At 35.8% G+C, this 27,148-nt stretch overlaps 1 protein-coding gene across 2 annotated transcripts; it reads left to right on the top strand.

The window, feature by feature from the left end:
- The first annotated feature begins 1,281 nt into the window (after positions 1-1,281).
- On the top strand, positions 1,282-23,219 carry LOC123699029 (protein bicaudal D). 2 transcript variants are annotated; one of them, XM_045645884.1, is made up of 13 exons: positions 1,282-1,645; positions 1,935-2,075; positions 14,013-14,237; positions 14,789-15,026; positions 15,339-15,493; positions 15,800-15,943; positions 16,331-16,586; positions 17,001-17,141; positions 17,523-17,702; positions 19,205-19,462; positions 19,627-19,691; positions 19,826-20,195; positions 20,509-23,219. In XM_045645884.1, the coding sequence occupies exons 1-13, from the start codon at positions 1,430-1,432 to the stop codon at positions 20,730-20,732; spliced, it is 2,613 nt and encodes an 870-aa protein (XP_045501840.1). In that variant the 5' UTR covers positions 1,282-1,429; the 3' UTR covers positions 20,733-23,219. The 2 variants fall into 2 exon arrangements, with proteins under 2 accessions (XP_045501840.1, XP_045501841.1); XM_045645885.1 differs by lacking the exon at positions 19,826-20,195 and having other exon boundaries at positions 19,627-19,793; positions 20,509-20,583.
- The last annotated feature ends 3,929 nt before the right edge of the window (positions 23,220-27,148 follow it).

The following is a 27,148-nucleotide window of genomic DNA, read 5'->3' as shown; positions in this document are numbered from 1 at the left end:
AATTTATCTTTACTCAAAACTTAAAATCGAGCGGAGATAATTTGACACAGGTCCTACGTTAGCAAGCGCCTGATCAGGACTGGCGGGGTAGCGGGCAGCGCGGTTTGTAAAGAAAACGCTGGGCAACGTTAAGTTCTGAGATATAATATGTATTTAATAATTACAGGGCTTCAGTAGAAAACCAAAATTTAGCACGTTTTCTGCAGTACATCAAAATACATATCCTTATATAAAAATTATTTCCAAAATCAGAAATTTCATTAATAAATAATTCGTTTTCGATCTTTATTTTAGCCTATTTTTATGATTTTATATGATCGAACAAAATACACGTGGTTGTGTAACAAATTAGCACACTTTTTAGGAAATATCTTGAAGTGTATTGATTATTTTTTCTAGAAGCGTCATATAATTGCAAATACATGAAAAATTTGATCTTGCAAACCAATTTTACTCCGCTTCGCTGAAAGGACTCCCCTTAAAAAATAACTAACATATCATCAAATTAACGTAAAAATCGTTTGTTGTCAAATAAATCCAGACGCAAAATAGACTAGGAGGAGGGTAAAGTTGAATTACCTCATGAAAAAATGACTGTATCTCTTAAGTTACTAATCCGATTTCTAATTTTTATAAAATTTGTAGGTAACAGGGAAAGTCTAGACTTTAGAAAGAAAACAAAATTTTTTAAGCTATTGCATAGCTTAAAAATCGCAGGCCTTGAGCACGGGGACTGAATCGAGAAATTCCGTTACGAAAACCCTCACGCTCCCCACTCCGACGGACTCGGACACGGCTCGGAGGTGTGGCTTGAAGGCATGCTATGCTCAAAGAGTAAAGTTGATTACTTTACTCTTTACCGCGGCTTTATAGCTTTATAGCTTTACCGCGGCAGTCCCCGAGTGCCACACGTCTTTTTTTCATAGAAATAGGCGATGTAATTTGGCAAAGCAGCCTTAATAGGGGTGGAAACATTGCTTACATTTATATGCCCATTGCACACATGCCAAATTATGGCAGTTTAAGGATGGTGCACATTCTTTAAGAATAATTATTGGGATGAATAATCTTCTCTTGTTCATTCAGGGATTTTTTTTAAATAAAAAATATTTAAACACATATTTAAACATTATTATCAATTCATTATTATCGCGAAAATTAATAAAACTTCTTTTTAATACCTGGCAATCGTTGCAATCTCTAATGTCATTTTATTTTTTTGTAGTCTGTGCTTTGTCATAGTCACTTTTTAAGTTTTTAACACCTGTGTCCTGTCGAAGTCGAATCCAGTGAACTGTCAAGACGTTACAATACTTTTGTTAGGAGAATGTAGAAAGAAACATTGATTTTACACGTTTTAACGTTGTTTTTTATGAAATTATTTACTTTGTTTATGAAGATTTAACTAGGAAACCGCCTTACTGTCAAAATGGCAGACACGGCTCAAAGCGGTATATCTATCGCTGAGCTAAAGGCGGAGATCGAAAGGTTGAGTCGAGAACTCGACCAGGCAAGTAGCGAGAAGATCCAGTCGGCACAGCTGGGGTTAGTTTTGCTTGAGGAGAAAAGTGCATTGCAACAAAGATGCGACGAGCTGGAGAGCCTCTACGAGAACACAAAACACGAGTTGGATATCACACAAGAGGTTAGATGGCCTACATACCGTAGTATTTTCACTTTTCATGCCTTAATGAGTACATTAATGTGCAAACGGTAACTTTAAATTATATTTTTATGTATTCCCTCATGTATGGAAGTTTGGCTAAAAAGTTAGGAAGCTTCTTTTTACACTGGTTTTTAAGCAAATCAAAAGTTAATTTGCTATAAATTATGCCAGGCATAGATATAATTTATGCAAATTAGAGATCATTTCATATGCCCTATAGTTTAGCTACAGAATTTAATTCACAACTAATATCTGAAATAATTTTTAGGCTTTGATGAAACTTGACACAACACAAAAAGTGACTACACAAAGTGGTATAGAACAAGAAAATGCCCTCCTCAATGAGTCCGCTGCTATGGAAAGCTCTCTCACCCTACAGATTATTGAACTGGAGGGTGAATCTAAACAGGTAAATTCTATGATAATTATGAATAAATTAAATCTAGATTTAAAACTATTAGTTTATAACATAATAAGTAATAACACAAATAATAATTTATGCAAGTTGGTTAATTTTATTTATTTTAAGACTTCAACATAGACACACACAACATAGCCTAAATTACTAAATAACTTTAAATGATGGATAGTTTTAAACAATCCATTACTTAACCCATTGAGCCCTGAGCGGCCCGATCGGTCCACGACACAATAGATTTTCTATTGCGTCTGTGATTCCGGGGGCGGGGTTATTAATTAACATCTAACTATAGTTTTTTAATTAAATAGATTTGTTCTTTTCCTGAACTTTTTACATTGTCTATTTTATTGTATCCATCTGAGAAATTAATCTTATAAGAATCTTATATGTTCACACACCTGTTGCTATTGAATATGGATAATAAGGGTATATTTGACGAAGTGACATTATTTACTGGTTTTCTGAATAAAAATCAACAAAAAAATTTATGTGAAGATTCTAGTTTTGATAATATTACATAGAAGAGATAATAAAACGATGCAAACGGTTTTGAACGAACATTAAATGAATTCACAAAATTTTTTATTCAACTTTTTGTTTTAATTCACTTCTTTCACAAAAAGCATAATCGAAATCATGCCATTCATATATTATATATATAATTATATAATTATATTCTCAGAACTTATTTGTGAATAAGACTCTCATATGAAGTACATTGTGTATTAAATATTATGCAAAATGCGCAAAATTGGTAACTAAATTAATTTAGAAAGAATACAGCTGTCGTGAGTAAATTTTCTTTTGTAGCCACTTTCTTTTTCTCGTAAAATCACTCCTCATCAATCACTTCTGGTTGAAGAATTTTTATATACAACATCCCAATTAAATGAATAAGTAGGTAAAGTTTTTTTTATTATATTATTAACTTACTTATCACTTAAGTTGTATAAAATAAAAAAAAGCGTGTGTGCCAAGCACACGTGTCAGAAGCGAAACTTCTTTTGCAGGATTCAATCATCAATGATACCAGAATCGTCGCCTTACTCCATGACGTGACGGTATTGCCATAACGCGACCTTGAAATATTACTCTCAACGAGCCTGGAGAAGTTTCACTTTAAAAATAGTTAATGTTACTCTGATACTTGTTAAATTTTTTTATTGGTTGACCGTTGAGTAAAAAGGTTCTTATAAAGAGAATAATAATAGAATGTTTAGACAATTCATAAGATTTAAGTAATACAATAATCCATAGACATCTAATTCAAAATTATGGTTTGGTTATATTGGTTTTTTACATCCTCTAAACTTAATTTATCATACCTATTCAAAAATATAAAATATTGCAAAAAGTATTTTTTTATTGCTCGCGAGTTCGCGACTCGCGAGTACTTTAAAGTTTAAATACTTCAGCTGATAACGAGTTACGGCTTTAATAACATTACCTTTATGTACGTAATTCGTTAGAAAAGGTTCTCAATAGTATAAAATTATAAAGAACTAGTCACTTCGGCGGGGGTGACTCAGGATAAAAAAAAGGTTATGCTTATTTTTAAAAACGTAGATTCTAATGATTATAGAATTTTGAAAATCGATCGCGCCTTTTTTGGGTTAATTCGTAAAAACCTTGCAGACTCGGCCCGGCTCCGTGTTCGATCTGGGATAAAAATAATTTAATTTTCTCAAAAATAAAGTAATATCCTGCTGGTGAAAGAATTTTTAAAATCGGTGCAATAGTTTTGGAGCATATTGAACACAAATAAAAAATATTTCCTCTTTTTAATATTTTAGTAGGTAGGTATGTATTGTATATACCTATTTGGAATTTTGAATAATTTTTGTGAATCTAGTCATCGTCATTATCTTGTTAGTAGTCGGTTTAGGCAGACACTTTTGACGAATTACGTCCGTCTAATGAAATGAGAGCAATTGATGTGAATCATCCCGAGACCCCGACCAGTATGCGCGGGACCTTGTTTTAGAACGCACTGTAACATCTTACAAAAAGATCGTTTTATCAGTAGAGTTCATAACCTATATCGCCGCGATTATCTCGGATATAATCACTGTAATATTAATCGCTTTTCAACAAACGAAAAGGACTTTTATACGGCGTGATGTAACGCCCCGAATGGCGTAAGCGCAACGTTTTGTCCATAGTGCTGGTCCAGAAATACATTTTTATTCACCCGGCCTTGATTCACATGTTCCCGCGCTACTCAATGGTGCGAAGTTTTTGAAATTCGCTGTGATTGTGCTGTTAAAGTGTCGCTCGATTCGAACGTGTAGATTTTCGTGTGGGTTGCTTATAGTGCGTCAATGTTGTCATCATTTATCACAAAATGAGCGAAGGTGAAGAGGTACTGTTTGTAAAACATTGTTTGTTATGTACATGTAATTCAGCACGTCCTGTCGCAGGCACTTGTCAAACTTGCGCCTGCTATGTTGACATGGTTAATGGAACTCTGTTGACGTTTGCTTGTTGGAGAACGGCCAAAACAATTATTTTCAAGCTCCATTTATAGTCTAAACATCGAGATTTCTCGTAGTACAGAAATTATTCACGTCACCTTAAATCCCACATCCATAAATGTTCTGCACGTCGCTTTACATCGTTTATCATATGTGTGATCTAATATGAATTATAGTGATCTGTTTAATTTCTAATTAAGTCCCCGCTCAAAGTTTTGATTACATGTCCTATTAAACTTAGCCGTCATTGTTATGCGCTCGTTAATTCATCATGACTACAATCTACCACGCTAAAAGTACATAAATGTAACTGAATTTGAAAAATCGGAAGCAATTCCACGAATAGAAATAAGTAGAATCTCCATAATTTACTATTATTAATCACTTCATACAACGAAACTGATAAAAAATTCGCATTCCGTTCTTCAGCTAAATTGATTCCAATTAAGGATTGTTGAAAATTGCACGATTTTCTTTTAGCGTTTCGAACATCCAGGTCAATTTTGTTATCACTTGAGTTGGTTTATTGCTGACTCATTGAGTGCATCTTGCATGGATACTATAATGTCTTCCGTCCTCTGTAGCGATGGATATGCACTTAAAATAACGCCATCACAGACTGACTTTGACTCGCTACAGTGAAAGGGCGGGACACCCGATTAACTGTTTCTATGCGGCTCTATATGACTGACGGTCTATTATTTGTCTCGGGTCAAAGGTCTCAAAGGACTTTTATTGAAATGCTTATTGTCAGTATATATGCAACGTACGTATAATTTTAATCTTTTAATCACAGAACCAATCTTATCACTAGTAAAAAGGGGTATCAGAATAAACAAATTTACATTCTAAAACGCACGTTTATTTAAATATTTAGAGAACTTTAAAAATACCTTATACGTGCGTTTTTATAGAAGGTACATATTATAACAATTCGCATTTCGTCGCATATGGCGATGAGAATGTGACGTGATTGCCTTATCGATGGAAATGTAGTGAGTCAGCGAGATAACAAAGTTAGCTGGGATTTTATTAGCCAGCCTCCATTCTGTTGCAGGCAGGGACGTGCGGAATCTAATTGTGCACAATTTTCATACTTTGATATATGCTATTTTGAGATTAGGAGTTCGTATCCGAATATTGGAGGAAAAGTATAGGACAATGTTTAAACTGAAACATACAGTAAAAAGCAAACTACAGTAAAGTTTTGTGTACTCGTAAGAAACATATTATAGTAAAACGTTAACTAAACTAGAGTATTTTGTGTTCGTTAATTATTATTTTAGCAATTGCGGATGCTTCATGATATGAATATGAGATGTGGTCGGTTAAAACATTGATTCAATTTTCATAATGAAGTAAACTTTCACTCACAGAATTGACACCTTTCGACTCATCTTAACTTCAACTGAGAATTTAATAGTAATAAAAGTTTAAAGAAAATTGGTTTTTATTGTTTTATATCTGGAAACCTTAGCTATAAGGAAATTCTTGGCTATCATTTTGCTTTTTTAATTGTAACGTTTTCATGGCATAAACATTTCACTATACTTTCGTGTAAGTTTATTCTCAGTAGGGAAATCTGTTGTTATTTGCCCTTACATTTATCAATTAATTTTTCTTCCTCCTAAAGTTAAATTTGACACCAGCAGTATTTGGCACTCAAGGCTATCCATCAATAGAATAAAGATATATTAGCATCAAGTAATACGACTCTACAGTATCATTTACACCAGGGATATATTGTTCATCAGCTGACACTGTGGTTGCGGTCGTGTGCTAAAATCTTACTTATAAATGTGCTATGTAATATCTGCGAATATTGTTCAGAAAGAGCTACATTGATGTATGGTAGGGTATCCTTTTGGGAAAATAGGTATACTTTGAGAAAAATAAGTTCATTGTTTAAAAGGACTATTATTGGTTAAACTTGGGCAAAGCGTTCATCTATTGTATAAAAAAAATAAGCTAATTAATTAATTAAGTTCGAGTTCTCTTACGATAGGTATTGAGAAAAGTATGTTGGATATAACATTATACAAATATGAATGAAATGCATTGGAATGGTTTACATATTTTAATTTAATTGGGTACGAGAGATGTTAGAATATTTGACTTGGAAAAACGCCAACCAAGTAAATACCTATTCATACTACTTTATTACAAACTAGCTTCCGCCCGCGACTCCGTCCGCGCGGATGTCGATCTTCACGTGGATGGTTTATTTCTCCATTTTGAGTAACTCTGACAGTGACATCTTATAAATATCTATTGGAATTTGGACCCAAATACGGCTAGGCCTATAATAATACGCAACGTGTGTTCGCGGTTCTACAGAACAACGTCTATGATAAAACTGAAAAATTAAGATTAATTTTTTTCTACGTATTTTTCCAGGATAAAAAGTATCCTATTTTACGCCCAGGATAATAAGGTATAATTATACCAAGTTTCATCGAAATCGAACGTTAGTTTTCACGTGATGCCTTCACATACAGACAGACAGACAGACAAAAAATTTTTTAATCACATATTTGGGTTTGGTATCGATCCAGTAACACCCCCTGGTATTTATTTTTTAAATATTTTCAATGTACAGAATTGACCCTTCTACAGATTTATTATATATGTATATAGATTACTTTTCAATACTTTGCATTATGGTCTTCTTAAATGAAAAGTTACTTCGTTAAACATAAGTTCATTGCTATTGCTTTAATTATGCATTTGTATCTATGCTCGAGCATATTCCAGCTAAGTTGATGTGAAGAGGATTTAATATGCAGTAAGAACTCCCCAGAGACTAAAACACTGCTCCCGAATTACCCGCGCGTACAATGTCCAATTAAAACCGATTCATTATGAAGACAGCTGGATCGCTTTCATACATTCAAGTATCCGCGGCATTCTCATTAAAAGAGTTATTAAAAATATTCCTCCATCAATTTCGATTTAAAATATGTTAGAAAATGCAAACATTTTCGTTTCGCGATGTTAATGACTCTCGACACCGGTACTCTGTTCGACGAGAGCGCTAGGTCGGTCTCTGAATTATGCATGATAATTTGAATGAAATTCTTGTATTGCATTCAATGGACTCCCAAATTACACATTCATTGCCTTTTACATGAGAGGTTGTTATGACTTCTCGACATTATACCTTTTGCATGCATGATGCATCTACAAAATTTTCCATGATTAAGGTGGATGTTCCGACCGTCCCTCCATACATTTTTGATTACCTCTAAACACTTAACACAGACACTATTTCTTTAAAACTAATCATTTTATCACTTCTCTATAATGAAATGTGTGCGCGTTCGACCTTTTTAATCAATAATTTACAATATTTACTTAGAAAAACAACAGTAAAATACCGGAAAAATTTGACACTTCTACAGTAGTGTGCGTGACTTTTGCCAAGCGAAACACGACATAAAGCACGACATCTAGCGCATAGACTATATACTTATTACAGATCTAGCGCGTCAATGTCTAAACGAAAGGCGATGTTTAGACATAAGACGCGCTAGATGTCGTGCATTCGCGTTCGTTATCTTATACATAATTTGAGCATAATTCTAATAAATCAAAGTTCTATGTAAAAATTGAGTAATTTCATTTCCAATCGTTCAAAGAAAATAACAATAAAATAAAATAAAACTAATGACCTTAGAAACTATGTTTTTTTTTGTAAACAATTTATTACTCATTATTGTTCGTCCGTCGTAGGTCTGTAAACTGTATTGTACACTGAAGGTAAATGGTACTGTAGGTACTTTAGTTCGGCGTCGTCGTCGGCTTGATATAAATTACATTCTTGATTTCATTGACACGCGCTATGATTTGCGCGCGGAATTTCTTGTGTTGTGAATTTATTTTTGTATGCTATGCATTTTAATTGATTCAAATTGCAATGTTTCTCTAGTATGCATTTGAGACTATATTGTAAATTGTAATAATTGATCGTGGGTATAGTAATTAATTATTCTAATAACGCAATTAGTAATATATGTATTTTCGGTGGGATTCAAAACAAAAAATTGGCCCGTGATTTTTATGAAATTTCACCACATTGCAAATCACATCAATCATAGTTCATACACATGTATGACGAAAGTGATTAGTATTGTGGCTAACATTGACTCATCAGTTCATCACTGAAACCAGTGATAAATCAGTACCTATATCATATTGTGTTTGAATATTTTTAAACAATGATATAAGTATACAATTATTATAAATCGGTAAACTATCAAAGTAATCACAAACTTGCAAACATTGGTAAAATGTCCAGTAGTTTATGAGCCTATTCATTACAATCAAACAAACAAACAAAGTTTTCCTCTTTATAATATTAGTGTAGACAAACACTATGAATACGATCACGAATGCAAATTCGGGGATTTTCTAATTATTGCTAAATAATAATTGAATTCGTTTTGAAATACTCTATAATTTTTAGTGTATAAATATTAAATAGACATTTATAATGTGGTGCTCATTTTTTTTGTACTGCTAACGCTATTGTAGGTACCTATTTTCGTTGTTTTATTTCAAGTGAACACGGCCATACAATTTTGTCACGAGCCGCCTATGATTGTAGGTACTTTTGTTAGGCTCCTTCGTCGTCCGCGTCGCGTCCGCGTCGGCTCGAAAGTTCTTGATTTCATTGTCACGCGCTATGATTTGCGCGCGGATTTTCTTGTGTTGTGAATTTATTTTTGTATTATTATTATTTTTTATTTTTTTTTTATTTTATTGATTCAAATAAAATATTTCACTAGTATGCATTTGAGACTATATTGTATTATGTATAATTTATCGTAGGTATAGTTATTCTTATAACGCAGTTATATTTTCGGTGGGACAATTTGACCCGTGATTTTTCTGAAATATCACCACGTTGCAAATCACATCAATCATACACATAACACACGTATGACGAAAGTATAGTGGCTAACATTGACTCATCAGTTCATCACTGAAACCAGTGATAAATCAGTATATCATATTTTATTGTGTTTGAATATTTTTTAAACAACGATATATACAATATTATTATAAATCGGTAAACTACCAAAGTACTTCCGAATTTTCAGACAGACAAACAAGTAGTTTGAACACGCAGTTTTCTTATACTAGTAGCAAAAATCAAAACCATAATATTATGTTTACCTACTATATTTTACTAAAAGTCGAGTGCGTCGAAATCGTAAATAATAATATAATGTTTTTCACCTTCCTGGTTATTTTCCCATAGTAAATAGTGTTTTAGGTTTGTTGTTGTAGGTAGGAATAATAATAATAATTATTCTTACTTGTTGGTTATGAAATGTATATTGAAATAATTTACTTTTACAAATCATTAGTGATATTAGTTTTGAGTGAAAATGCTTGGATCAGCATAATATTATATGGTACTTCAAATACATGTTTTGATAAAAAAACAATAGTGTAATAAAATAAAACTGCGTTTTATTGTAATCAATGTTGACAGTTTTAAATTCCAAAATTATTGATCAATAAAATAGTTTACACCAACAAATATAACTTTTATTTTTATAACCATCGTTCATAATATAAACCGTAGCAGGTGGCGTTTTGAAGTTCTGTCTACTCATACAGAAAAATGGAAAACTTGTTTTTTTTGTAAACAATTTATTACTCATTATTGTTGTTTGGCTGTGTGTTTGGCAACTCGAAGCGTGGTCGTCCGTCGTAGGTACTTTTGTTCGGCGTCGCGTCGTCGCTCGTCCGCGTCGCCGTCGGCTTGATATAAAACATTCTTGATTTCATTGACACGCGCTATGATTTGCGCGCGGAATTTCTTGTGTTGTGAATTTATTTTTGTATGCTATGCATTTTAATTGAATCAAATTGCAATATTTCTCTAGTATGCATTTGAGACTATATTGTAATAATTGATCGTGGGTAGGTATAGTAATTAATTATTCTAATAACGCAATTATATTTTCGGTGGGATTCAAAACAAAAAATTGGCCCGTGATTTTTATGAAATTTCACCACATTGCAAATTATATATTATACAATTACAATTACAATTATTATAAATCGGTAAACTATCAAAGTAATCACAAACTTGCAAAATATGCTTTTCCGAATTTTCAGACAGACACACAATTTTATTAGTTTGTTTTAGCAAAGTAGGTACCTATACCTATACGCTTACGTCGCGCGTCGCGTCGCGTCGTCGAAAACGGTGCGCCCAGAAACAAACATACCTACCTAATTCAGTTACAATCCTTTTTTTGTTCCGTAATATATTGTATTCTAATACGATTTTTTTTATTCGTCGGCCAGTTCTACTAGGTATAAAAAGATAAAATTGAAATATAATTATTGTAGCGACAGCCATATTATGTTACTATGTTTTCGTAAATATGTTTTTCACCTTCCTGGTTATTTTCACATAATCTTATATATATATATAAATGAATCGCAAAATGTGTTGGTAAGCGCATAACTCGAGAACGGCTGAACCGATTTCGATAATTCTTTTTTTATTATATTCCTTGAAGTACGAGGATGGTTCTTATGTAGAGAAAACGTAAACATGTACCACGGGCGAAGCCGGGGCGGACCGCTAGTCTAATATAAAAATGAATCGCAAAATGTGTTGGTAAGCGCATAACTCGAGAACGGCTGAACCGATTTCGATAATTCTTTTTTTATTATATTCCTTGAAGTACGAGGATGGTTCTTACTTCTTATGGAGAGAAAACGTAAACATGTACCACGGGCGAAGCCGGGGCGGACCGCTAGTAAATAATAAAATAATAAATAGTGTATTAGATTTGTTATTGTATCTTGTATACCTACGAATAATTATTCTTACGTCTTGTTGGGAAATGTTCAAATACCTACCTATTGAAATAATTTACTGTTACATATCATTAGTGTTATTAGGTAGTTTTGAGTGAATAGGCATGGATCAGAAATTCAGAATATAATATGCTACTAACTACTCAAATACATACACGCCAAACTTGTTTTACATTCACGCCATCTAGAGTTCAATCTTTATCATTTTTGTATACGTCTGTGTGTGTAAACGACCCTGTATGCAATGACAGATGTTAAAACGCATGGTTTTACCGAATTGGGTGGATTTTAAGGCAATGATATGACATATTTAAATAAAATATAATATTCAGTAATCGCCATGACTATTCCTACGACCTTAATCTTTTCCAATTTCGCAAAAACTCAAATAAACTAGAAATGTAGAATTCAGCGCCATCTAGCGGGACATTGGCTGGGAACAGATCGTAGCAATCACCTTAACATTCATGTTTTACCATGCCTAAATAAGATATGTAGTTATTAAGGTCGTTTACAATTTAAATTAGTAGTATAATAAAATAGCCTGCCTATATCAATTGCACGTTTTAAAATATCAATATGAAGTTAAAAAAGCTGTGGCACAAATTACGTCGAATCACTGGCTCAAAACGACTAGAGTTGTCAATACATTATTTTTTATGGCAAATCAATTGATTTTTGTTATTTATACGGTTTTTCTACGTGGTATGCTGCTCATAGATTTCAATTTCATTGCTCTCGACTTTTGTATTTGACCAAATAAATTGAATACAAGTAAAAATACTCAGTCCAGGATAAGACAAAAATAAAATATAGCCTCTCAAAAATTTGTGAAATTGGTTCAGTAGTTTTTGACTTCAATCATTACAATTACAAATATTTAAACACTCAAATCCTTGCTCTTTATGATATGAGTATACATAAGTCATAACCCCAAGCATTATTAAAAACATGACTAAACGTACGATTTATTTTTAAAAATGTTACCAACATTTCCTGGCTCCTGCCTTCCAAATGAAAATTTAATAACTGTCAGTCGCACCCTGTCGGGCCGCGCCTAGGCTAAAATTGGACACTAATCAACTAAGTGCTACGTCGTCGGACAGGTTAGGCTAATCGAATGACCTATTGAGCTCTATCACACGGCCATAGTGGACAAATTGCATTAACCTCCGCGATTAATTATCCGCCTTAATTTGATATGCTTTAGGTCAAGTTTAGAATGTGATTCTCGTTGGGATTATAGCATTTTGATGCCTATAAAATGCAGACAGTTAATTTAATTTTTATAATCTACTTCTATATTATAGTCGTTTATTAAATTGAACCACCGTACTCTATAAATTGTACTTACTCAAAAAAAAAATTGGGTTGGGTGGTTTGGTTATAAATTGGCTTCAAAAACTTAAATTATAACTCACATGGTATTTATGTTATGAATGTTTTATTTTAATACTGAACTAATTTATGAAATGAGTAATGAAATCTGAATGAGACAACATTATAGTACGATATTCATCATGATTCATGACATAGTATAAAATAAAACCGTGTAAAATATGAAAAAGACATGAAGAGTTGACCTCATTTTCTTTGACTTAAACTTTGCATTTACAGTGAAAATTGAATAGAGTACTTTCATTACACTGATGGTGAATTTCGTGAGTATTTAATTACAACTGGCGATTGTTCACCTGTGAATTTTAGTACTCACAAAATTTAAACGTTCACATTTCGTATTTCGACTTCAGTTCGAGATTAAAATGCAAAGTAATGAGTATTCATGAATAACAGATGTTGCAAAGTCCGTTTTTGATTTGTGAAGTTTTTTTTTGAACAATAAATTGTGTTCTGGGACGCTTGTCGTTTTTATTATCGTTTGAATATAACAAAAGTTTCGAACTAACAAGGATTCATTTGAGAGCTCCTGAACTTCAGATTTTCCAAGAAATCTCGAAAGGTCACTGAAGCATTATAGCGGCATTATTCCTTGTAAACTTTATTCAATGTTTTTATTTTGTTTTAAAATATGCTCTATGTAATATTATGACGTATTTTTTCTTGATATTCCGTTGCGTTCTATCGTATCATAATTTTTTTTTTTTTGCGCCTTTCATTTAATGAGTTTGAATAGTTTATCATTTTTTACAATAATAGCTTATCCATACTATTAATATTATAAATGCGAAAGTAACTCTGTCTGTCTGTCTGTTACTCAATCACGCCTAAACTACTGAACCAATTTTCATGAAATTTGGTATGGAGTTATTGTGATACCCGAGAAAGGACATAGGCTACTTTTTATCCTGGCAAAATGACGCAATCCCGAAAATCCCACGGGAACGGGAACTATGCGGGTTTTTCTTAGACTGCGCGGGCGAAGCCGCGAGCGGAAACTTAGTACTATATATATAATAATAGGTATAGGAATAGTTATATATGAAAAAAGATTAATATTATTTTGATAAATTAATAACAAATTGATTGGAATAAAAGGGAGAAACATCCACGCCGTTGGCATACCCTACTATTCCTTTTCATATAAAACCGACTGCTTCTAAATCTTCTGCATTTTCTAAAATAACATAAAACTCTCAATTTCCAGCTACGTCACGAGCTAGAACGCGTAATCAGCGAACGGGATCGACTATTAGCTGAAAGTTCAGAACTGGGCGCCGACAAGGCCACCCGCGAGTCCGAGCGGGCGGCGCTCCGTGCGGAGCTGCGGGAGGCGAGGCAGCGGGAACAGCGGCTTCTGTTGGACATCGGGGATTTGGAAGACGAGAATATATCGCTGCAGAAGCAAGTCTCCGCGTTGAGATCATCACAGGTTAGTGTATGAGTGGTATTGAGATTTGAAAGTAAAAGAAGTGATCAGAAAAGTGTGTGAATACCATGTGATTTGTTCACGTGACTTTAAATAGGAGGAGAGTTACAAAATTGACTATATTTGATGTTTGTAACTTTAGGAGTCCGATTATCGTCTTATTCTTTTTGATAAAATGCATTCTCATTATTCTGGTTCAATTTGTTTTACTTACCAAAATTGATCAATAAAAATTTGACTAATGATGGTACAACCAATTATTCAGAATTAAACAAACATTTAATTGGAGTTAAAAATTGTCTATAGCAATTGATTTATTCAATTGAGTATGATTAAGAGTGAATTGTGCGGCCTTAGGGCGCAACTTTAATGGGTTAAAGTGAAGCAATTGCCCTTTTACTATGCATTAAATATGAAATGACCCAAGCAATCAACTTATCCTGTGTTCCCAGAAAAAAAGAGAAGAGCCACAAGGAAGGAGGATATATGAAATAAAATAAAATTGAATTCCATCAGTTTTTATTAACAAAACACTAATAGTACATTAATTTTAGGTCGAATTCGAAGGCTTGAAACATGAAGTCAGACAGTTGCGGGAAGAAGCGGAAAACGCGCGCGCAGCCGCTGACGAAACAGCGGCTTTGCGGCGTATCGCTGAACGGCAACTCGCTGAAGCGCTTGAAGCGCTGCAAGCGGAGAGGGAAGCTAAGTTCGCCGCCAAGAAGGAACTCGACGCACATCTTAGTAGGGAAGCCGCGTATAACATCACAAATTTGGCGTACAGCATACGAGGTAAATATAATACACACTGGTTTTAGAGTAATCAAGGAATAAACATAATGCTAATTCGTAGCATTATGTTTATTTCTGTAAGGAATTCGAGTTGACTCAAAATGTCTGAAGTATAAATCACTGCTAGATTATAATGTAATTAAAAACCTTTTAAGAGTTATTAAAAGTAAATGTATTTATTAATAAAAAAAACTTATTTTAATTGTCTTAATCATTTACCGAAACGCATATTACTTTTTTATTTGTTTCTAGTTTTCTACACAATTTATTGTCCATTTGAAAAAGGCTCATATTATTTTCTCTATTTTCCAGGTATGCCAGATGAAGGCACAGAGGACGAGGGCGAAGCGGGCGGTTCTGGTGGTGCGGAGCTGGCGGTAGACCATCATGCTGATCTGTTCTCAGAAGTTCATTTGCACGAGATATCGCGGCTCGAGAAGCAGCTTGAACAGGCACACAATGAGAATGTAAGTTGATTTATATGTAGGTCTCGAAGGACCAATTTGTTTGGGTTGTACAAATATGTTTGGGTATACAATGCCGGACGTTTTACTTGCTACAGAATTTATATTGGATGGATTTTGAAATTTCTGTTTAAAATTGTTGATATCTTCTTTAAATTCATGATAAAAAGTTAGTTTTATAGGAAACAATATATCGTTCTGCGCTGCGTCCTATCTTATTTATTTGAATCAAATACACACGAAATATTTTATTTGATTTGATTTAAATGTATGTTGTTATACTTTTTCATATCCAATAATTGTTTCCAGGCGCAACTGTCGACGTCGCTGCGCAGCGCCCAGTCGTCGGCGGAGAGCGAGAGCGCGGCGGCGACGGCGCTGCGCGCGGGCCTGCAGCGCGCCGCCTCACGCGTGTCCGCGCTCAAGCACCTGCACGCGGAGTGCGGCCCGCTCGTGAGTGGGCGGCTTTATGTACTTGTGGAATATACAGGGTGGATGTTGCAACTGGGTGTGGGAAATGAAATGTGTGGGAGGAGTATGGAAAATTAGGAGAGGAGTGATGAGGTCGTTTTGGTGAAAAGTAAAACTGTATGATCAGATTTTTGAAAAATCCATATTTGAAGCTTGGAATCGAAACTGATAATTATGATGAAATAGACAGTGTTTTTAATAATGATATCCTGGAATGTTTATTGTCCGGGGTGGACCGCTAGTATAATATATTTTGAGTAGACATAATTAGCATGCATGATGTAGATCCCATTACAGACAAACATAACATGCATTTTTGAGTGTTTTTGAAATTACATTTTTTTTAATGTCGCGTGTGTGTGTGTGCAGGAGGAGGAGAAGCTGGAGAGCAGCGGAGTGAGCGCGCGCGCCGCCAAGTGGCTGACGTGGTGGCGCGTGTCGGGCGGCGAGGTGGGCGCGCTGGCGGACGCGCTGGGCGAGCTGCTGGCCGCGCCCGCGCCCGCCGGCTCGCCCGCCGCGCTGCAGCGCCAGGCGCTGGCCGGCCTCAGCGACCGCGCCGCCGACGCCGAGCTGCGCTGCGCCGCGCTGCAGGCCGACGCCGACCTGCTGCGCGCCATCGCCGGCGGTCAGTGCACACACGCGTACTTGTATAAACATATGCACACATGCATATTCAAACGTACTCATATAAAGATATGCACACATGAATACACATACATACTTATATAGAGATAATATGCAATCTTGCATACTCACACTTACTCATATAGAGATACACACACATACATTCTCATACACACGCATAGCAATGTGCGTATGCATACTTGCGCATACACTTTTAAAAACGCGTACGTGTGGATACACACAAACACACGAACATGTATACAATTTAGTATACAAAAAATGTCAAATGTGTGTGTTAAAAACACTTTCCCGCGAGTTAACAACTTTTTCTGTTATATTATTTTATGGAATCGTATCTTATTTCCCGCTCATCAACTTACGTAAGAAAATAGTAAAATTTGTTATATGTTTCCAGGAGCGGGTCGTGCGCTCTCCTCAGCTGCACCTGCACTCACATCAGCAGCGGAGACGCTGGCGCAGCTGTACCACCACGTGTGCGCCGTCAACGGCACGCAGCCCGAGCGCCTGCTGCTTGAGCACGCGCACCAGACTGACGGTAATGTGTTTAGTGATAGTAATGTTGTGATGTAATTATTTTTATCAAAAAAGTAAACTACCTTCAAATTGTCAGAATGAAAGTAAATTTAAATTGGGCCAACCGGAAAGCACCAGATTTAAATAATAATAAATAAATCAGTTTTGAGGTTTCAAACCCAAATAATATATTAAAAGAAGTTGAATGAAAATGGCCTTTTAAGCTTTTGTGGCTTTTCAAATTCGACTCCAACCTGAAGCAACGCGACGGGAGAGTTCCCTTACATGGTTTAAATATAGTATATGGTGCTCTAGGAACTTCTACAATGCCAAGCATGTTTTATAGAAGAATTCTTACATGCTATAAATTCAATATATTTTTATCATAATTTATTTGATGCAGGTGCAGGAGCGGAAGGCCGCGGCGGGGACGAAGAAGCACTGGCGCTAGCGGCTGGCGAGCTGGAAGGACTACGCGCAGCCGCCAGTGTAGCGCGATACGCTGATACGCTACTCGACCAACTCACTCACTTGCGAGCTGCATTAGATACCGCGCTCGACTCGCGACTCCGTCACCAGCCCGGTCAGTACATATATACACACATAAACCAAACATGCACCCACATACATTATAGATGCACATTCATATATATTAAACCAGATCGGTCAGTGCACACACATACACTCGTCGTAGTGATACACGAGCTGCACACAAGCGCACATATACACGTATACACTTACTGTAAGCACTTGCGCCATGTCAATACTATCTAACAGTATTGTAACTTCATACAAACGAACGACATGCAAGCTATACCCACACGCTTCGATCTCGACAGGCGCTTGGCAATAGACTCCTTTAATAGGATATTTCATATCTATTTTTTTAGACATTCAATTCTTCTAAAGTATTGAATCAGATTTAGCAGCATTTAATAATAATTTATAATCAAATAATTTCCGTTTACCAGATTAGCAACCCTACAATCACAACTTAATCTTTATTTTTCCTTCTAACAATTCCTTCCTTCAAACCTTCATTATTTTACCCGATTTTCTCCACCCTTTTTATTTATCATTCCTTCCCGCAGACGCAACATCCTGTAATATTACCTTGAAAGCAAGAAGTGTTATCTACGAACCAATTAAAATAATCAAAGAGCAGAGCAACGCAAAGCTACGATTCTCAGAGACGAGACAGAAACTTAACGATCTTTTAACACAACTAAATTGTCTCGAAATTAAACACAACACAGCATTCAAAAACAATGTCTGTGAAGGGAAAACTGTTAAGGAAATTGCAAATCATTTTGAAAAAATAGCCAAATACAAAGAGAGATTTGACACTCCACGTTCGAAAAGTCAGGAGGTGTCCATACGACAGTGTATATCGAAGCCAAATATATCATTTCCATCTAGGAATTCCCCTTTTGTGTTCGCTAGAAAGTCTAACTACCTGCGATGCGATATTAACCTTCACGCAGTGTGGAAAGACGCAGTTTTGCATGGCAAGAGCTTGTACTTTAAGAGAAGTAGTGTTCAGAAGAAGAGTCCACGGAACGGGTTCGATATGAGAGAGTCGCTACGATCAAGCTTTGTTGCATGCATTCTTTTGTTGCAATACGTTATGTGAACACCCCATGTAAGATATGTCCTGTTCTTGTAGATTCCTTTGTAGATTGTGTACTGGTAATTAGTTCGTAGATTTAGATTGCGATTGCGTTAATAGGTTTATTGGTCAATTTGGGTAAAATGTGTTTCCTATTAACGCTTTCACATTATTAGAAAATAAGTAAATAATTATTTAGACTTAGTTATTTGTATATAGAATAGTTTTTATTATTTGAACTTTGATTTCAATTATTTGTAGTTTTATTTGATTTTAAGGTAAGGTATTATTTTCCCCTTTTTTTTACTTTTCAAACGTTTTTTCGTTGTAAGTAAAGTTAAAATTGTAAGAATTAAAAAGTAAAATCAATATAGAGTTTATATATCATGTTCAGTAATGATAAGCGGTGCATTACTGTTCGTCTATTATCCATATTTCGTTCTCTACCATAAACTAATCAAAACTTTCGCACACAGTGATGGAATCAGAAGAACGCGGCGCGGAGCTCGGCGAACTACAGGAACAAGTGATCAAACTCAAGTCCCTGCTCTCAACGAAGCGGGAACAGATAGCGACACTACGCACTGTGCTCAAGTCGAACAAGAACACGGCGGAGGTCGCACTCGCCAACCTCAAGTCGAAGTACGAGACGGAGAAGACGATAGTCACGGAGACGATGCTCAAGTTGAGGAACGAGTTGAGGCTGCTCAAGGAGGACGCTGCTACTTTCTCGAGTGAGTAGTGTTCAATTAAGTGGTAATTATGGTGGGAAAATAAATTTCAAATATTTGTTTAAAAATTGGGTGGGGGGGTGGCATTATAATTTTGTCAATTTTTGGTATGGGAAGAAATGAACGTATTTATCAATGTAAACACATTATTTGATGAAATCGTGCAGGTCTGCGCGCGATGTTCGCGGCGCGGTGCGAGGAGTACGTGACGCAGGTGGACGAGCTGACGCAGGCGCTGGCGGGCGCGGAGGAGGAGAAGAAGACGCTCAACCAGCTGCTGCGCCTGGCCGTGCAGCAGAAGCTCTCGCTCACGCAGCGCCTCGAGGAGCTGGAGGTGCGCACATACATACATACATACACACGCAGGCGCTGGCGGGCGCGGAGGAGGAGAAGAAGACGCTCAACCAGCTGCTGCGCCTGGCCGTGCAGCAGAAGCTCTCGCTCACGCAGCGCCTCGAGGAGCTGGAGGTGCGCACATACATACATACATACACACGCAGGCGCTGGCGGGCGCGGAGGAGGAGAAGAAGACGCTCAACCAGCTGCTGCGCCTGGCCGTGCAGCAGAAGCTCTCGCTCACGCAGCGCCTCGAGGAGCTGGAGGTGCGCACATACATACATACATACACACGCAGGCGCTGGCGGGCGCGGAGGAGGAGAAGAAGACGCTCAACCAGCTGCTGCGCCTGGCCGTGCAGCAGAAGCTCTCGCTCACGCAGCGCCTCGAGGAGCTGGAGGTGCGCACATACATACATACATACACACGCAGGCGCTGGCGGGCAAAATCTTTTCATAATATGAACAAATGAAATTATTGTATTGTCATTAATCCTCGATAAGTGTACAAAGGTACAAAGTATGAATTAAATTTGTCCAGTAAAAGTGGATTAAAATCGCGTTCAAAGCATCCGGTTACATAATAAACAGGTACAGTTAATGTGTTTATATTTAAAGTGTGGTAAAAAAAACTTTAAATCGTTAAAATAGTTTTTATGAAATAAAATGCTTATAATGCTAATAATAATACATTGTGTGTGTGTGTGTGTGCAGGTGGACCGCGAGATGCGCACGCGTCGCGTGCCGAAGGCGGGCGGCACTGCGCGCGCGCGGCCGCGGGACTTCTAGCGAATCGTGCGCGCGCTCAAGGCCGCCGCCGCCGCCCTGCGCGCGCTGCTGCACCACTAGCGCGCACCACCACCACCACACGCTATACCACTCCTGGATACCACTCCCACCCTACACTCAAGGTCGTGGGGGAAACAATTGCGTTGTGAGACTTTTTAACTGACGCAATATGTGCTCTAATTGTCCGGGAGTTCAAGTGTTAGTGCCAAGCCGCGTATCGCGCTAGAGCGAGCGGTGTGCGCCCGCGCCGGCCCGTGTGCCCGCACTCGGCCGGCGCGCAACGAATTTATACTTCTATACTACACGTTACGGACGGTCGGCTACCGACCGGTGGACTTTTTTACTGTCGTTCTAGAATAAATTATTTGTACGTTTTATAAAATCTAAGCTAATCTTAGATGTAAGAGCGGGCCGGCGGGCGGGGCGCCGCGGCGATAGCGTCAAGGAACCGTCAAACTGTGCAGCCGCGCCGCCCTGCGACAGACTCGCCGCCCGCCCACTGTCAGCCCCCGCCCAGAGGCTAACGCGCGTCTGATCCAACATTCTACTTATTATACTAGTTTACGCTTAGACGAATGTTATTAGAAAAAAACTTAAAAAAAATGTGTACTCTAAAAAGTTCTGACGCGCGTTGCCGACCGGCGGACGGCGAACGTTAGCTTGTCGCTCACGCGTCCTGTCCTTGCCCAATATTTTCATATCGAATTACCCCTAAATATATTTTGCCCCGCAAATTCTATACGCTCGACGACTATTTTTGTATCGCGATCGGTGTATTTTATTACTCGAATGAATTTATTCGCCGTTATACCGCGACCGGGATCGGTCAGCGAATTTTAATGAAGTTTTCTATTTATCGCGTTCCACCTAAAGAAGCGGACCGCGCGACGTTATTTTTTATTATTATACATATTTATAAGAGCGGTATATGTGTACATATAGAGACCTCTAATCGTTTACGAGTATTCAGAACGTCCACGATGAAATCAAAAAAGAGAAAATGAAATGAATCGACTTCCATCCATTGTGCGCAAAAAGACTATGTAATCTGTTCTAGTTGATACGTTTGTTGTGTTTGTGGCCCTCCGGCGTCTACTTTCGTCCATCTTGTTCTAGTTGTATGCGTAGTGTTTCCGTTAGTGTCCGCAGCCGTCCCACCTGCGTCCAGCCCCGCCCGGGCCCCCCACTATATAGCCCTGTTTCTTTCGTTTATCTCCTATCTACGTACTAATTCGTATTAAATATGAAAAGTCTTCAGGATTCGGTGTTGCTCAATTTTGCTCACGGGGGTCCGCCGGCGTTCTATTTAATAAGGCAAAATTTACAAAATATTTATTAAAAAGTGTTACGATTTTTATTGTTTACGTTGTTGGATGCGATCGATAGTGCAGCTTTCCGTGTTAGGGATACGTGTAGTTCGGTGGCGTAGTTTTTATCTCCTAGAGTCTTTTTTAGGCTAGTGAACCGTTCCACGTAGAGGGCGCTCGCCCGTAGTCTTACTGGTGTAGGCTTAGAGCTAGTTGTTACATTAACCTTCAAGTATACTTCGTAGTTTAATGTTCTCGGAGATGTAGTGAATGTTTTGCAATATTGACTCTCGTAGCATAATTTATTTGCGTAGCTCAAAAGTGTTAGCGGTGACGATTATAGTCGCCCGCGACGCGAGGACCATGCCCTTGCATTTATTGTTTATAGTATGTAACTCATTAGCTTTTACGATAGATCATTCTTCGTGTACTTAACGACGAACTTACCAATATTAGACTTAGTATTATTATTTTTTCGAGTATTATTTTATATAGCTTACTTAGCAGCAGACATCGTGAATGTATTGTTTGTATCTAGTCACGGATGTACACACGATCATTTTCTTGAAGTTTTTTCATGTTAATCAATTTACGTCCAGTTTATACAGTTTTTTTCTATCGCGTTGTTAGTATTATTCTTATATTATTCGTATGTATACACTTTGACATGTAATTTGTACACTTATTTATTGTTACTAGTTAAGGTCGAGTTGACTGCGTGCTCGCACGCTACAGAGCGGTTGCGCTCGGTGTCTGCTGCCCGCCGGTGGTGGTCTTGGAGCGATTAACCAAATATTATTTTCTTTATACAGTTTATATATATACGTTTAGATCACTTATTTTGCCTAGGCATAGATATTATTTTTATCATAGAGAAAAATTATTACTTTATTATTTAAATCAAAGTATATGACATGCCCGCTACTTATTGTATCGTTACATGATTTACGTAATCGACAACTCGCATGATTGTTCCCACTGCATCGTCTTTCGATTTGGTGTTTTATTTGTTTTTGTTATTCTGGCCTTATAGTGCACAGTTTGATGGTTCGCTGTAAAGTTAATGTTATCGTTTTTCGTTATACAGATGGCCACTCTTTGTTGAAATGTAATCCAACATCAGATTACAAGTCTTTAGTGTCCCGTAATGTGATGTAACACATGAGCTTTCAGAGTAAACCATATTTGTTCACATAATGTAACAGAATCAGATGCCAGCCCAGGGAACATATCATGATAGAGCGTTATTTATTTCCAAAATAAGGCACGCCTTGTTGTCGCTATGACTGATGTGGAATCATGTATGAAATAATAAATGATTATATTTAATTATCTTGTTTTATTTTATATCCTAACTTTCTTTGAGATTAACACCTTCACCACACACTATTATAGCATATGTAAGAATAAACGAGTCACTTGTTTATAGATGTCAAATTTAAATGATGTTGGTCACAAATAAATCGTTATAAGAGAAAGAAACTCTCCAGTAATATTGAAATCAGCATCAGCATGATTAATAATTCTAAGTTTTGGACATGCTGTAGGTGTTTTATTATACTTCTTGCTGTGTCTCATGAACGAACCCACGACATAGCTGTTATATAATATTATCTGTACTAACACCAAACATTTTCAACTGGTTAGATTTTAGTAGTTGATTTTTTTCTAAGTGCCTCATTTGGACCCCATCTTCAGCTATTTTCAATTTATATTTCATGTAAATCGGTCCTCAGTCGAGAAAGCGTAACAGACAGTTTCACATTAATATAATATTAGACTATGTATTTTTCATTCACATAACTGCTCTATACCAATAATAAAATTTTTAATTGGTATATGTTTGTTAAAGATGCGATATAGAATAGATTGAAAAAGGACGAAGAACGTTTATGTTATATAGCTGTTATTAAATTTTAAACGAATTTTTATATACCTACGTTTTAAAAGAACGTAACGAACGAACGTAATAAACGTCCTTTTTCAATCTAATTCTATTCGTCCTTTTTTAATCTATTCTATATCGTATCTTTCATATAACTCACCAGTCAGTACCTATATTATTATTTGAATAGTTGTTAGAATTCAGTTGTTTTACAATAATGGTTCAGTTATAAATAAAAAAAGAGCGTGTGTGTCGAGCACACGTGTCAGAAGTGAAACTTCTTTGGCAAGATTCCAAGATACCAAAATCGTCGCCTTACTCTATGTCTATGATTTATTTTTTATGAAATTTTACTCTCAACGAGCCTAAAGAAGTTTTACTTCAATAAAATAATGTGTTGTGTATTGACCCTCTATAACCAACCGAACCAAACATCTTTAATTTACAGTATAAAATTTCATAACATGTTGAAGGTTTTGATTCAATTCCTCCTTATCAAATCTTATATAAATAATAATCATTCGTATCTAAATCTATGCTTACCTCCGACGGATAAAACCATAAACGAAAACCCATAGTTCCCGTCCTTTCTTAATTCTTAATCCATATAATTAATTGTATTAATCTCATCAATAAATCGATTCAGTACTTTAGGCATAAATAAGAGATTAACCTAGTGTTTATTTCGCATTAATAATATCGCTGCGGAGTTCGTTTCAAAAATTCTTATACCGTTGGTTAAGTATTACATGATCACTGAGTGTGATCTCCGCTAAAAATATGAATACGATACGTAATTCTGTCTATCTGTTGATTCGTCTGTATTTATCTTTAAGCCTCGTTTAATGTTTTCATCAGTGCAGACGCCCTTATACTCTCTGGTTCAATCAGTCACTAATTAAAGTGTTTACACATACACAAATACTTGATTATCGATCATTTCGATACATTATTACGTACAAGGGGAAAGGGGTTTAATAAAATACAAATTTAGTAATTTTATATCGTTTATTATACTTATAATAATACTACAGAAATGAAATTTACAAAATTGTTTATTCATTCGGATCAATTTTGATTGAGTAAAATAAACCATAGTTTTCAAATGACAATATTTCTATATTTTAAAACATTTATAAATAATTTAGTTATAGGCATACATTGAGACGTAAGTAATAATTACAATATAAGATATGACAACTATATTTTTTGCAATCTTAAAAAATTACTGACGTTGTAGAGTTTAGTAGTATTAAGATTAAAGGATATTAATCGGCGACATTTTTCCACTTTCAAAACCAGGTCAATAAAATCATGCAATTATCTGATATATCCAATTGTTTTTGCTGGTCCAACCTAATGGTATATTCGACCCTCATACCCGCCAACTTTCAGTAAAGACCACTTTACTTATCAATATTCCAAAATATCACTACGTCTATTGACTATAACTTTCCTATCACAGTTCGTAAATAAACAGGGCACAATCATATTTACAAATGCGACAATGTCAGAAGCCTCAAGAGATTACAAAATAAATTAACAAGCAACGTCATTCCCATTCCATGGGAAGTCTCTTACACTACATGTTATTACAATATTCATATGAATTATAACTTCTGGTATGTACATAAAAAAACAGTCATACAATAGAAAAGCACTCCCCTCATACCACGATGTGTTAAAGCAGTATTATTTTCAGTATAGAAAAACGACAGCTCAATATAAGTCGTCTAGCGCCATTAAGTTCCCATAGTGGAAATAATACTGCTAAAAGACGTCATGGTAACCCCTCAGGTTTAAATATCTATATGGGAAGGCGGCCTTATTACCTATTCTTTTACTAACGCTGAAGTGGAAACATTTTGGCAACAATTGTAGCATTATAATTTATTACATTACATAGTTACATAATAAAATTCTATTATGTAGTTACATAAATTGGTTAAATATGCTTAGTAACTAAACAATGAATAAAAAATTTATAGTAGAGTAGATTGAGAATTACACTTACAAAATGAGTACATAGTTTATGATAATCAAGAAATGTTATCCAAAATTGTGCAATGAAAAAGTGCTTGCATATGAATAATAGAGAACGTATGGATAATCATCAGTCGTAATATTATTATCGTGTAAATGTGAATCGTATTAAAATGGTAGAGAATTCTAAAATCTGTGTTATTACATACGAGAAACTGATTTGTAATCTTTGAAATGTGTATATCTAATGAGATTAGTACATAATCGGGTTAAGGGCAAGCTCCCTAAATTTTATGTGAATTTGCATACATATTCTGAAACAGGCACACATACAATCAAAATGGAACTTTAGTATATGATTTATTGGGTCTTTTTCTTTCGATCTACAAGACAGTTACGTAATTGTAACATTTTCGCTCGATTCATTTTTTATTCAAAAATTATGCCTTTTTTAAGGATTATTACATTTTTTTAAAGATTTACTTGGACTTTATGTCTAAAATAAATGTTAACAATAAGAAAATAGAGTTTACTATCGAATATCAAGATATTTTTTCTCTAGATCAATTATTACTTAAGTTATAAACGAAATAAGAATTGAGACTTACTTTTCGAGCTCGAACGCGATCAAAGAGCAAATGCTATATTCAACTTTATTACGGCTGTATTAGCGTCTAGTACCGTAACCGGTCTCTCAGTGCCAGAAATGGAAAAGGGAGCCTGCTCTTAAGATAAATGTCTTATGAACCTCTGAATAGTCTTCAACATTGTGAAATATCAAACCAATATACAGCATAAACTACGCCCATGTTTTGAATTCTATGATTGCTATTAAAATGTATTGTGAAAGAGCTGAAAATACGTCTTAATAAGTAACTATTGTTCATTCAAACATATCATTTGATTAAATTTAATAAATAATTTAATACTTATCCTAATTTCACATTGAACACAGATAATTGTCTTGCGGTTATAAATGCAATTCACATACAATAGCAATTATAAACTTTTAAAAACCTAGACACTTAAATTTTACGTCTATTTATGAAGAAGGAAAGAGAGTGTGTGCAGAGCACTCGTGTCAGAAGTGAGACTTCTTTGGCAAATTCAAATTCAAATTCAAATTTCAAATTCAAATTTCATTTATTTACAAGAATGTAGTTACAAAAAAGGTGTTGTTACAATATTAAGGCGCTAATACATTCTACCCACTATTTGGGTGTGCAAGATTCAAAGATTCAAAATTGTCGCCTTACTCCACGACGAGATGTTATTGCCATGACGCGACTTTTTTTACTCTCAACGCGCTTAAAGAAGTTTCACTTCAAAAATATCTTGAATACGTCATTTATCAGTATTATAGTTATTTTAGTATGTACGTACTTTCTAC

The sequence above is a fragment of the Colias croceus genome, chromosome 17 (assembly GCF_905220415.1).
Source record: "Colias croceus chromosome 17, ilColCroc2.1".
In the NCBI taxonomy this organism is placed as follows: Eukaryota; Metazoa; Arthropoda; class Insecta; order Lepidoptera; family Pieridae; genus Colias; species Colias croceus.
The sequence above is the reverse complement of the archived record's forward strand: the minus strand, read 5'-3'. Positions and strand labels throughout refer to the sequence as shown.

Coding starts and splice junctions, on each gene's coding strand:
- LOC123699029 (XM_045645884.1), top strand. CDS start 1,430: ATGGCAGACACGGCTCAAAGCGGTATATCTATCGCTGAGCTAAAGGCG. Junction 17,142..17,522: donor GCACGCGCACCAGACTGACG/GTAATGTGTTTA, acceptor TATTTGATGCAG/GTGCAGGAGCGGAAGGCCGC. Junction 19,463..19,626: donor GGACGCTGCTACTTTCTCGA/GTGAGTAGTGTT, acceptor GAAATCGTGCAG/GTCTGCGCGCGATGTTCGCG.